Source organism: Varroa jacobsoni, unplaced genomic scaffold (genome assembly GCF_002532875.2).
Source record: "Varroa jacobsoni isolate VJ856 unplaced genomic scaffold, vjacob_1.0 scaffold_157, whole genome shotgun sequence".
Taxonomy (NCBI): Eukaryota; Metazoa; Arthropoda; class Arachnida; order Mesostigmata; family Varroidae; genus Varroa; species Varroa jacobsoni.
The window spans coordinates 99,460-113,353 of NW_019213059.1; the positions used below are offsets into that span (position 1 = coordinate 99,460).

General features: G+C 46.1%; 1 protein-coding gene across 1 annotated transcript in view; it reads left to right on the forward strand.

Moving 5' to 3' along the window:
• Positions 1–13,875, forward strand: part of LOC111270219 (uncharacterized) — an 81,720-nt gene extending 67,845 nt beyond the window's left edge. The window contains exons 2-6 of the mRNA XM_022850322.2: positions 7,488–7,713; positions 10,716–10,956; positions 11,126–11,304; positions 11,563–11,889; positions 12,098–13,875. Coding sequence (XP_022706057.1) covers positions 7,512–7,713; positions 10,716–10,956; positions 11,126–11,304; positions 11,563–11,889; positions 12,098–12,969 — 1,821 coding nt within the window. The 5' untranslated portion in view covers positions 7,488–7,511 and the 3' untranslated portion in view covers positions 12,970–13,875. The remainder of the gene's footprint in view (positions 1–7,487; positions 7,714–10,715; positions 10,957–11,125; positions 11,305–11,562; positions 11,890–12,097) is intronic.
• The last annotated feature ends 19 nt before the right edge of the window (positions 13,876–13,894 follow it).

Genomic DNA, 13,894 nt, shown 5'->3' on the forward strand with positions numbered 1-13,894 from the left:
TTTTTCTCCCAGGCAGCTGCCACACGAAGCATCGCTCCGTCCATCAAAAGACGCTCAACATATTTCACCCATGTGTACTTGATCATCACTGAGCCTGATTTGAGGTTTAAGTGTGTTTAGTGTTATTTCTTAGCGTTATTGCTATTTTTAATAATGGTTATAGCGGCGTTATTAGCTAAACCCGTAGTGGTCATAGTATGAGAAATTGTTTATGTGAGCACGTTTATCTACGACTGGTGTGTTATGCACACACACGGCCTAGTGTAGTGTCCATATGTTGCTGTGGAGAGTCACGTCCAAGGCGCGGTCGCGAAGACTAAAAAACGAACGAGAACAGGAAGACTTCGAAGCTTGAATGAACCTGAAGCTTTCAGTCTTAACCGACGCCACCGCCGCGCTAGCACAACCGTCACCGATTCGATATCACAGCCTTTATTTAGCCTTGGCCTAGACCTTCTGCCAGTGACCACATCCTTCGCCGATAGTCACCTGCGTTAGGTGTACCCCATTCCGCGCCTTAAGATTGTTATGTGAGTCGTCTCCTATTACGACGGACGAGATCGCGCAGTGCACATGCTTAAGATATTCTTTATAGTCTCTTTTTTTCGGAACCATCACAAGTTTCCCCTCTTCTTCGCCACCTTTTACCGCTGTGCACCCTTTTTTCGGAATGAACTGCAGAACTTGCTACAGTATGTGTGTCTATGTATGCACTTTGTCGTTCTGATCGTAGTTCCCAATGCTTCGAAATGACGAAATTTCGGGCCTGCAAGTCCTTCTGTTTCTTGACTGTCCCTTCCCGTCTAGATTCGCCAACTTATTCTCGCTCGCTTTCGTACGCACATGCATGTAGACTATGATGACGATCTCTGTATAGATATATAGACCCATATACATATATATGTGTATGTGTGTGTCTTAGACGGCCAGTGATCGGCCAGCCGACAGCGGTTCGTAATGCATCGGCAGTGTCCGGTACTTCGACGGCGTTCAACTGGTCAGAAGAAAATGAAACAAGAAGGAGCGGGCAGAAGTGTCCAGCTGTTCAAGGCATCGCCACTACTCTTATTGCTGTCGATCCTTCCGCTGATGCTAATGTTTCTCTGTACTGTTACAGCCGTCACTACCATGGACGCAAAACCTACTCCGGTTAGTATCGCAAAGAAGTCCAAGGTCGCAGATCCCCCTTTCTAGGTCACCTAAACACACACAGACACACATCATCATCACCGTCGTCGTAATGGTCAGAATCTCCACTTGCTAGGCCTTGAGTAGTTGAAACTGAACCATACTCAGTCAGTACTAATAGCGCGGTCGACGACGCAGCGTTAATACGAGAAGCGGCAAAGACTGTCGTTTATATAAAGTCGAAAAAGAGTTTGACATGGCCTGCGCCGCAGGTCCGGCAACGGCCACAGCGGCTGACTTGATTTCTAGTTGGAGGTAGACATCCTAAACGCCGGCCTATGCGAGCTGGTTAGCCGGCGCGAATCCATCGATTGGTTCGCTGGATCGTCACTGATCCGGTGAGCATCAGGGTCTTGGCGTTCCCAGGACATAGTGAATGGGCTAGCCTGCTTGGATAAGCTAGGCCGCTGGACTGTTTGTTGCTTGATGTTCTTGCAGGACTGAAGTATGGCCTTTGGGCGATCAGGGATAGAGTCTGTGCTAGTCGAGGGGATCCAGGCCACCTTGGTCCGGTGAAAGTTTAGGTTTGTCTTCATGAGTTTTTCTCTGGATAGAAAGAGGATCTCTGCGTCAAAATTGGCTTAGAGGGGCCAGGTCGTTTGAGTCAGCAAGAGCCAGCCGCCTATTCGTAGTAGGCGTCGCTAGCATTCGCTGTGCAGTCTTTTTATAAATAATATAGGAATAAACGGGATCAATATGGTCTGCACTTTATACCCACGACATACGTCCTGTTAAAAGTTTTAATTGTTTATTGGAAATTAAATTATATTTAAGCCAGAAAGAAGTTTAGGGTTTTACTTAATGTGTCGTATTGCCAGGTAACGTGTAAATTATCTTTTTTTTAACTATTTTCTATGTAGCGAGGAGCTTTATACTAACAGCCGCGAAAACTGAGCTTGTGTTATTAGGTAAAGATTGTAGCCAGCGATAGTTAGTCAGCCTGTTGACCTATTCGATATATGTACAACTGCTTTATAAATAGCAATCAATGAAACTAGAGTCCTTTTTCAAGTCTAAGTGTCGAGATCAATACCATATATCTATATAAGTTTCATGATGGACACGGCCGCCTTTGGTGAAGAGAATCTGTTTTACGGTTAGCAAGGGTTACCCCAACTGTGTTTGGCACATATAGCACGTACCCATTGCACAATAGATTTCTGTTCACCTTGCCGACATTGACACTGTCCTTAGTTGTACCGCGTATCCTTACGCCTCGTGCGACCACAAAGTCAGTCACTCGCCAGTGGCCTCTTGAGCTAAACAGGCGACCCCCGTTGCCGTCTCGTGGCGATCATTCAAACAGGTATAGACAATAGTAGAGCTGCAGATAAGTGTGATGCGCGGCTCCTTAAACTAAATTTCGGTTTAACTCACTCTCTCTTGCGCTGCCTTTTGCCGTCTGTCTTGTCCCGTGCACAGTCCTCCTCATCGCCAAATGCATCAGTATGCTCTTCGTTGTCGTTTGCGTCTTCGTCTTCGTCGTCGTCGTCGTCGTCGTCGTCGTCGTCGTCGCCCATGAATCAGCCATAGCGACAAACGCTAGTGACGTCTATAGCAACCATAACGATGTATAGCAACATCAGTAGATCGTTGGCGTTTGGTTGTTCGTTATTCGCTCGGACTTTTTTCTCATCACCCTCTCACTGGGTAGGCTGACGTCTGCCCCCTAGATCGGCCGCAGCAGCATCGAGGCACAGGTCTCAGATCTGTCGCATTCTTCGCTGTCTGGGCCGCGTCTGGGCCTTTGCCGCGAAAACTATAGATTGAGAAGGCAGAGAAAGATGGAGAAAATGACTCAGAGGGAACGAGTGAACCAGTAGAAACGAGAGAGCCAAGGAGACCCAGAAAAGAAATCTTAGGACGGAGGCGCTACTCAAGGACTGTTCAAGGAAGATCAGCGTAGTGGCCCTTGGGTTTAGCCCTCCTCTCTTTATCTATGTTGGATAGATCAGCGGACTAACAACAAAAAAGAAAAAAGGGTTTCGAACTTCGCTGCAGTCACGGTCGCTGCAACTGCTATTGAAATCCGTGCATCACGATCAGAAGCGGTAGAGCTATGGCGAGGAACCTTAAGAAGCGATATAACCAATGTTGGACTATGACCTCGTCTTCGTTTGTTCGAAGATACCTACTTAAGATAGAAGGGTAACGAAGGTGCAGATCAGAAGATGGTTCTGGTTCTGCTATCGATGATAATGCGTACTGCCCACTGGATCATTGGACTGATCTCGCGAATTACGCAAACACGCCGCAACCTATTCGAGTGCGTTGAAAAAAACGTTCTGATTCTTGCCGTGTTGGTGGATTATGTTTAGAAATTATTCCCGCATCTAAAAACTAAGAACAGAATCGAGGGGTGGTTCCGATCATACAGCAAGGTTAGCTAAGGTGGATGGATACCCCGTCTAGGACGTCGAAGCTGGTTCTTCAGCTGTTAGTGCTGCTGCTACTGTCAACAAACGATGCGGCCCTGATGGGCCGTGATTGCAGGGCTAGTGCTACGCTCAAGTTTAAGGGAAAGTTACAGCATTTTCTGTAAGACTGCTTTCGATTAGACCGCGGTAACAGCAATTCAGCGAAGAACCTACTCTTTGATAGACAGAAAAGTAAGATGAGAATTTGAGATAAGTTGACATGGAATGGACCGAATTCAATAAAGCAGCAAACAACAATTGTGATGACTTTTATCAACTGTTGCTCAGTTTTAGGCTAGGGCCTGCCTCTACTGGCAATGTTGCCCCATTGAGGCTGCAAGCCTTTGACAAGCGTCATCTCGCAAAGCCTATTGGTAAAATGCTACGAGTAGACTGCCTTTAACCTTGTCTTTGTTCCCAATAAATTATCTCTATTAGAGTTTGTAGAGCGGAGTTTTCCAAGCATAATGACCATTAAGAGCGGCTGTCAACAGTGATATGCTCTGTGGCTTGCCAAAAAAGACAGTCAACGGATTAGGCTTCCTCTTTGCTTAGGCGCGCGTGCAGCTACCGAATCATATTTTATTCCAGCCTTGACCTCAGCAAGCGCACCTTAAGTTCCGTTCCTGAAAATTCAAGGTGATGTTTCTGTGGCGCCAAACGCCTCATAAGCGACCATAATCCAGCCCGGCAAGTTCGTGACACTTGACGAACTCGCAGATATCATGGTCTGCATTTATTATTATAGACCAAACCAACGTCTCATTTGCAGATCGCCTCCACATGTATTACAACTGATATACGCTCAACTGACACTTCTTCAGATTTATCAGCTTGATTGAGTGAAACGTGTGAAAACTGAAACCATTTTCCGACAGCGGATCTTCCGAAGGTTGACATATACTTTTCAGCGCGTTTTTTCTTCTACTTGTTACTTCGTTTATGTTGTTTTGTCCGGTAAAAATTGCCGAACCAGTGGACTATATACAATGCCAGACATTCACCGTACTCACTCTATTTGATGCGAGTTTTTTCTGTTTTTAATTTCTGCAACGTTGTCTAATCAGTTTATGACTGATCCAAGTCGTTCCTTGTGTGATGGGTGTACATTCGTGCCTGTGCATGTGTGTGCGAAGTTGATCGGATCTGTCTGTTTTTCTCTGTCGGTACCGTATCGTAAGAACTGCAAACCTTCGATTTGTTGGGCGGGCGGGGGGGGGGGGGGTGTAGGACCGTTTTTGTTCTGCTGAACGAATTCGAAACGATTTAGCCCCTGTTCCCCCAATTATATATATGTGAAGCTATGCTAAGGCAATGGCGCTCCTACAGCTGGCGCGTCGAATCGCTAAGAAATAGCGCTTTCCTGGATTGATCTGCAACTTGCAGGTGATATCTCTACAGAACAGCTGCACATTGTCATAACTGCACATTTATGTATTGGAATCATATGTGATTTATGCTAAGTGCGATACTAGATTTTTAGTAGAACATGAGTAGAATCTCATCTGACTACGGACCTGACAATCTGACTCATTGTCCAAGTGTACAACGGCCTTATACCCTTATATACAGACGAATGTACAGATCATATTACTTCCTCTCCATGCGTATATGCATATAGTTACCTTTCCCTAATCGTTTTTTACTTAGCAGCATCTTTTCTCAGCGTGATCTGGTACGTTTGACTTTACAGCTCTAGATCCGCGCGGCAGCTCGGTTGAGCATCGTAGTGAACCTGCACACATTTTATGTGTATATGTGTACTATATAGAGGTCGACAAACATAGATTGGGCTTCGGGTTCGATCTTTCTGGCGGTAGTCCTCTCCAGAGCCTGCAGCAAAGCTGCTACTCCGGACTGCTACAGATCTCAAGCAGTTCTGGATCGCTGCTGCCTGCCGCCTATCAGCCTTCCCACCACGAACTCCCAAATAAAGGGATGGGGTAGAATAGGGGGTTCAAACGGGCGAGGAGGATGCACTAAATGAGAGAGGGTGCGACCAGATCGGCTCGATAGACTCGGTTATGTAAGACGGGATTGATCCTGTGCACTTAACCAGTGATGGTTAGACCACGACACGATAAGAACGTGTGGTTGCTGTTCCTGTTAAGCACGTTTTCATTACTGTTATTCGTTTAGCCACTGTTGAGTCGTTGTCTTCGTTGTTGTGGTCAGTGCAGTATTGTTGACATTCAAACGAAATTAAGACTTCCCTTGTTTCACTATAAATTTCAAGGATATTAGCCGCGCGACCCAGGGATAGAACTTGGTCGTGATGCGTACGACGTCAACGAAGTGACAGCATCACTGTCAGAACAAAACATTGTATTGTTTAACTGTTACCTTTGTCACTTCGAGCGGATGAGTTAGTCGTGATGAGCTTCGACAGCAGTCGTCTTTTACTGTGTCACGTTCGAAACGAGAGTGAGAAAGACTCGAATAAAGGGTGTTCGTTTGCGTGAACGGCATTTTATGCCCTATTTATGTCATCTGTGTGGATTCTCCTGCGCGACATTTATATGCAAGTGGTAACCAAGTGTGCGTATCGTAATGGGATACTCCAAAAAGTGATTTAAGAAGCCACGACAAACGCAACAAACAAAATAAACATGACTGTCTTTGTCAGCTTCTACTACTTTGGATACTTTTAAATACGCTTGCGTCGTGTCGAAGTTCTGACGAAGGACGGGCACACGGAAAAAGGTTAGCCTATAGCTATGACTGGTTAGAGGCGTTGCTTATGGTGGCAAAGGGCTAAAAAGTAGAAGGCCATCGTAATGACAGACGTTGTGCCGGATCGATCCACATACGTTTAAAGAGGTGGAGTCAGCGTCGACGAAATCGACGTGCGTATGTATATACGACGTAGCGGTTGCTCCCAGTTTCTCTTTTAATGTGCTTGAGGGGCGCTCTAAAACGGCGGCTGAAGAGGACGTTTTCTCACTAAAGAAACAGTTTAGTACCTCTATACGTGTTAGAGAAAAAAACGCTTACGAAATCTAAAAATCTCTGCTCATTTGTGGACACGTATACGCTATAGGTAACTCTAATTAATAAAGATAACACTGTTGAGATCGAAATTTTGCAGCCCAGGCAGAAGGATGAAATTATTACACCAAGCTAGTCTCACTTAGATTAATTTCCTATAAATGTTTGCAAAATTTAAGTAAAATTTTCATCGTAATCTTGTAAATAATATTCTGTGAAAGTTAAATAAACTTTCGTCTAAGTCGTATCACGATGAACGGACGCAACGCACGAGTAACGATATGGAAAAACATTGATTTCACGTGACGGTCAGTGATTGAGTGAATATAATTACACAGCAGTATAAGTTAAAAATCGTCTGTAAGCCCTTAGAAACCACACAACGCAGAAGTTAAAATTTAGCAGTCTCATTCCACACTGGTTGGACATAGGCGCTTTATTCTAACGTTCTTCCGAGGCTAGCGGCACGGTAAATAATTGGTAATCGTAAATTACTGAGCTTCTAGCTGCTTTTGATTTGTCCACGAGTCTTACCATAAAAAATACTTTTTTTTATTATTTCTAAATAAGCGGTGACTGTCTAGCGACAGGCACAATGAATGGCGGGAGGGGGAGAGGATGACCACTAGCTTAATTAACTAATTAGAAAACAGGTGACCCTATGTTTTCCTTGCCTTACAAGGCTTAATATGCTACGCGATGAAATTCAGAGCTGAAACAATTTGAACATAGTCGTCAATAGCTAGCAATATAAGGAGCACGGTTGTGGTCAGGGTATTACATACTGCTTAGAGGAATCACACGAAGTTCAATAGAATTTTAATTCTCTAAATGTTATCTAATTGTCACTAACAGGTACATCTGCTTCGTTGTTGTCACTATTTCAATTTACAGAAGATAGCAGTAGCAGTTGCCAGGATGAAGGAGAGTACGGACGCTGGTGGCAACGGTGGCGGGGGCGGCCTTGGGGGCCCAACAATGCTACCTTACCGGTTGGGACTGGCGCAGTTCTTCAACTTGTCGTTTCCGACGTCCACGCTTGCCGATACCCAGCCACCGACAGCGTCGTCTACGACTGGCGATGATTTGATTTTACCCCTTCCTTCAGGCACCAAAACAGGTACGAGCAGCGTCGACACAGTCGTACGATATCTCTTCGAGCTCCAAAGTGTGTTTATTGAGGCTAAGTGGTTCACCGCGGGCCGTTGTTACCAAATACAATCGACTAATACAATATCAATACCGTATACAACGATAATTACGTCGCATGACTTCGAACCCAAACTGTTCATACTCATCATGACTTTTGTTCCTGCTAATTGTCAACATTTCAAATGACTTCACAGTTTCCAAGTAATTTTCAACCAGACGTACGCATCATGAATAATAATTATGGTCGGCCACAGCCGCAAAGGCGTTTGTTCAAGTTTCTGTCTCAATGCTATTGGGAACTGACAGCTGACTCTCGTTGGAAAACGATCAAATGGCCAGTAGTGAGATGACAAGGTTCCTATGTGCTTACAGCAGTATTTTCCTCTGTCTCCCCTTAGATGTTTTCCTTGTCGTCGCAATGTGTTCATATTCTGCCCAGCATTTTAAGGCAAACATCGCGCTGCACCAGATGTCGCTCCCGAATAATCGACTGTTGTTCAATTTTCATTAGCTAGAACAGACTTTATGGCAATTTATAGCTTGTATACACATAAGAATGAGCAGTATACATAAGCATCTTTGAGCTTTTCTAGCTAGTTGACCTGCTTTTTTCACCTTTTTTTTGCTCTGTCCTGTACGGTTTGGTGCAATAACTCCCTTTAATTCGGCGACCGCTCACACGTACACACATACACATACACACACTGTTGGCGTCTAAATTCTAAAGCCTTTCTTTCGAAATACGAATATCTGTGTGTGCGCATGTCTGTGGAAAGAGAACCCCCACGCGCTGAAGAGATTGGTGGCATTGTTTTTCGCTCGTCGCTCGTGTACCGTTTGTCCCTTTTTGATGCTTTCGGCCTATTCTCCGCTATCTTTCGGCATCGATCGTCTCGCGCAGCGGATTTCATGATTCAGTTCTACTTCTCTTTCTGTATCTTTCGTGTATTTTGGCCGTGGTGAGTACACGCTGTTGATGCCGTGAATCGCGTGCATCGACCTCCTGGCCACCACTAGCAAAGTCGGCCTACAATCCTTGCACAGGAAAAGCAGTTTCCTACGCGTGGTGATCGTCGCCGCGCAATGATAGCTGCAGCGCTAGTGAAGCTCTTTCTCGGTAGTGGTTGCGGCGGCAGCGGTAATCATACTCCTTTTTTTTTTCGGGTTTTTTAGTGAGGAAGTGAGTTCTGGTGACCCAGATCCGCTACCACCCTCTCTGGGTGTGGTTCGCACCGCTGCTGGTGCGGCTATAGCGGATATATATGCGACCGAGAAACGCACCTATATCTCCTTCATCCCCCTCTGCCCCCCTTTTCTCTCTCGCTCTCTTTCTCTCTCTTTCTTCAATTCTATCATGCTTCGAATTTCTCTCTCTTCTCTGGGTCGCAAGGATTAGAGCATCGTAGAACATATGCACTCTGTTCGGTATACTGCACTGTGTGAGAGCCCGATAATTCGGTAGCGTTCAAATTAACAGTGAGACCTTTTTGCGAGCTTTGTTCACAATCCGGTATAGCGCCTGCTCTTAACAATTTTACCGTTATCTTAGAATTTCGAAGAATAAACATTTTTACGTGACAAGTACGTCAATGCTTCAAGCAATATCTTCCAGTACCGTTGCAAACTGACTACAGTGTAGAAACGATGTCATGCTTAACGAACGTGTCACGACAACCGTTCTTTGTCCCCGTAACTGTTTTCAGTTTATACACTAATGAACAATTGATTGCGTTACGTATTTACCCGTAGGTGTGGTAGAATAGTAAGAATTTTCTAGACTTTTCCAGTCGACAGCAGTGAGCCGCTGAAGTTGACGGAATCTGGAGTTCGATAGCAGCAGCACCATCCGAGCTGTTGGGTTTAGATTCTCGTACTCTCACGCCGTTGCGCAACTGGACGGTGATGTGTCGCGCGTACAGAGAAACGCGTTCTCTTTGGCACTGAGTCTACTGAATATTGTCTGCTGACTATGCCTGTATATCGGAATCGGACTTAATCGCTGCGCATCGGGTGCCCATCGAAGAAAAAAAGGCTTCAAAAGTAGGCCAGCGGATAGCGTGTAACGAGTAAGGGCTCTGACAAAAACTGAGAGGGTGGCCGACGTAGTAGCCTGGATGCTCTCGTGTGACTCGGGTGCTCGTAGCCTGTTGTTTACTGCAAGTTGCGTAGGTGTAGGGCTGATTTTTGGATGGTGACTACCTTCTATCTGTCGATACGCGCGGCATCTATCTATGGTTTTGTTGCTGTAGCAGGGAGTGAGCATGACGGTTTACTGAACGAACGAATGGATGATCGCGATGAGTACCGATGAGCAGTGCAGAGAATGAGTGTTACGCGTTGCGGCTCGACGAGTGTGCTAGGCGCTCATCGTATGTCGTATAAAGAGCGAATATATGCAACGGATTGTACCCAAACATGTGCGGAGGCGGGTCAAACATGGGGAAGCCATGTCACTAAATAGGGACCGAATGGACGGATGAGTCGACGTGGTGCATTAAGGCAGCGAGGGACTTATTTGTACACAGCAGCAACGACAGTAATAATAAAGCAACTCGAAAGGGGGCGTTTGTGCCTAGTCTTGCACTACGAGGGATGAGGAATAATGAAGGGCTGTAGACGCCGCCTTACACCCAGTCACTGGTACATTACGCAGACACTCACATAGTTAGACACACTAACAACTACTTAGCAAAAGGAGGTTCGGTTAAAAAATAACAGCAGCAATAATTATAATTATTTGTATTATTATAGTCACCGAGAGGTGCACTAAACGCATTAAGGATAAGAGAATGATTGCTGATAATTTGTTTCTATAATTACCGCGACATTAATTATATCCACTGGTGCATATCGTTGTTCCGGTAGAACCTCGTAGTAAGGGGTTATTAAGAATGGCGATGCCCAGCGCGAGCGGATACTTGACAGCGCTTGATCGATGCAATGTTTCAACAAATTGCTTACTATTTGTAGGCAATGGCACGAGTGGTAGATCAGCGAATTCGCCGACAAACGGCTCTTCGAGTGCGGCAAACGCTGCCGCTAACGGACAGAATCGAGACAAGTTGTTCCAATGTGGCGTGTGCAGTCGCTCATTTGGCTACAAGCACGTGTTGCAGAACCACGAACGGACCCATACGGGTGAGAAGCCCTTCGAGTGTAAGGAGTGCAAGAAACGATTTACCAGGGACCATCATCTCAAGACACATATGAGGTAAGATTAGGATATTTTGACATGAATCTGTTGCTATCATCGTTAGCATCATATACAGTATAGTGTTCTTGCTGGGTCAGAAATATGAGGCTTCATTCCAAGTAGTAAAATGTCGAGTCCACAAACGCCTCAATGACATTCTTCTTCCTGCTTTTGACGCGTGCTACAGGTTGCATACCGGCGAAAAGCCATACCACTGTACGCACTGCGAGCGACAGTTTGTGCAGGTGGCTAATCTGCGTCGCCACCTGCGAGTGCATACAGGCGAAAAACCATACGCCTGTGAACTCTGCTCTTCGAAGTTCAGCGACTCCAATCAGCTCAAATCACACAATTTAATTCATAAAGGTACGTTGCCTCTTATAATTCATGCAGTTCAAATATTATGGCTACTAGCATTAGACTCAACTCAGTGAAAACCTTTTGTATGAATAGGGCTACCTTCAAGTAAGTACTAATATTAATTCTTCAAGTAATAAATCTTCTTTCCATAGAACACGTGCGCGACGCGAATCCAGCCAATCGCTCCCCTGACCTCATATACTGAAGCAATTAGAGTAGTAGCTAAACTTGCATGATCTGTCTTTCGTTTTGTTTTCTTCACAGGAGAAAAGCCGTTTACGTGTAATCTATGTATGGGTAGATTTCGTAGGCGACATCATCTTATGCACCACAAATGCCCCAAGGACCCGAACGGTCAGGCGGTGGTATCGAGCAACGATCTCGGCTCGTCATCCCCCCCATCGCCGGACTCTCCCGTGTTGTCCTCCCTATCCCTTGTGTCGGTCGGGTCGCTCGGGGCCAAAAGTCCGCCCCCTCCGCTCACCTCCTTTGACTCAACCCACACATCGCCCACCGCCGCCCAGGTTACCAGTATGCCTCCGTTTACGCAGCTCTTGCGTGGCTCCGACATCTCGACAACCGAACTACTCCGTAAGTATCATACATATCGCCTTATAGATGGAAAAAGACCTATGAGGCTGAAATGAAAAGTCATATTGCTAGCTTTACTCCACTTTCTAAGTGAGATTATTGGATAAATAGTTTATAGTGTACCCATAGGCACGTCAGAAAAGATCTGTCACGTTGTGCTAATCAATGCACTCTGGTTTGTTTTGCTCCTTCTGTCACGCAATTTTAGGACAATTCCAGTCACCTCTTCCGCTAACGAGTTTGACACCGCCGACGCCCAGCTCGCCAACGCTTCCCGCCCTCTTGCCAATTCCGCCCGCACACCTTCAGCTGCTCCAGGCGCAGGCTGCTCAGGCGTCCCAGGCTCGGACGCAACAGCCGCCTTCGCAGCTGATGGCCAGCCTGGTCACACTTGGTACGGGCGCACTGGCTAATATTAAACTGCCAACTTCCGCCGAGAAGGTGAGCCGTCGAAAACCTAAACACACGGTGCGCATCCTATCGGCGGAACAACAACGCGAGCTGTTCGTCGCACATCGTCCACCCGACTCCGTGCAAACGGAACCCCTTGATATGAGCGCAAAGAAAGGCGGCTTCGTCCTAGGGGACGTGCTGCGGAACAACGGCGCCGACAAGTTGGGTCGCGACAACGACAAACTGCCAACGTCGACCGGTATCGACGGCGTGCTTGACCTATCCAGCTCGCGTTCGTCAAGTCTGCGCAGCGACAGTGAGCTGGATGCGGCCAGCAGCACGGCGGGGCACCCGTTCCCTGACGATGATCAGAGCTCGTTGACGCCGGACCCGCACGACAGCCATGAAGTTGAGGCCGACACTGCCGGAGATCGGGACATCGGCACGATGTACGATCGCATGCACCATCGCATCAGTCGCCACCAACACGATCCCCATCACAACGATCATGAGCATGATACAATGGTTGATGATGATGATGATGAGGACGGCGACGAGGCCATGATGGAGTCAGAAGGCTCCGAAGGCGATTTGTCGCTGCGAAAGTCGCTCACTCCTATCAATCCACTTGGTGGGGGCCGACACTCGAATCAGCCGCAGGCCGGCAAACAAGTCGAAGTTAGCTAGACGAACTGCCAGGAGTGGCAGTGCTCAATCGAGAAGCGCGCGAGCGCGTGTATGTGTGGTGTGTGGAAAAAAATGAGAAATAGAAAAATATGAATCGATCGACTTATTGTCGAATGGTGGTTGATGCATAACGAAGGAATGATAACACGATGAATACGAAAAGAAAATGGCAAATGTCGAATGAAGAGCGTACTACGTAAGGAAAGGTGGAGCGCTACATACGGCGGGCGGAGTGTGACCCACCAGCCTCCCTCGAACACCAAAAGGCTGTGCAATCAACACCCCCTTGGGGGGAACCACATTCCCATCAATGAATTAATAATAACAATAGTAATTAGTGTTATACAACAATATATTAGTTGTGAGTAGTCGCTATATATATATATATAAAGACGGAAAGGCAAAAACTTTAAGGAAGTGCACGTCTGCCCAGCCCGCCCTTCCGAATTTTATCTATTCTGTTTTTATTTTTTCCTCTACTTCCATCAGCACTTTCTCATCCTCATAACAACTCGGCCTTTCTTTCGCACCTTGTAGTTTCCCATAATGGTCACTGTTATTGCCATGAAACTCCTATTTCTACCTAGTTATATACCACCCCATTCTCTGCGTAGTTGACCCCATTCTCTTGGATTGACGCAAGTGCCCTTTGATGGCATCGTGCGCGCTATTGCCGCCAGCGTGAACCCACGAAAGGCGGCCTTCGATGTGCTCACTGCTTTATCGTTGCTTTGACACGATAATAATATTAATGATAACGTGTACAGACGAATGACTATACAATTCTGGAAGGTAAGAAAAATTGATAGTAGACGATAATGATTATAACACTGAAGGTAACATTGCTAATAAAAAGTATATTAATAAATGCACCCGAGAATGCGCATACAGCGAGCGTTAACATGAAGAGCGTATATATATACAT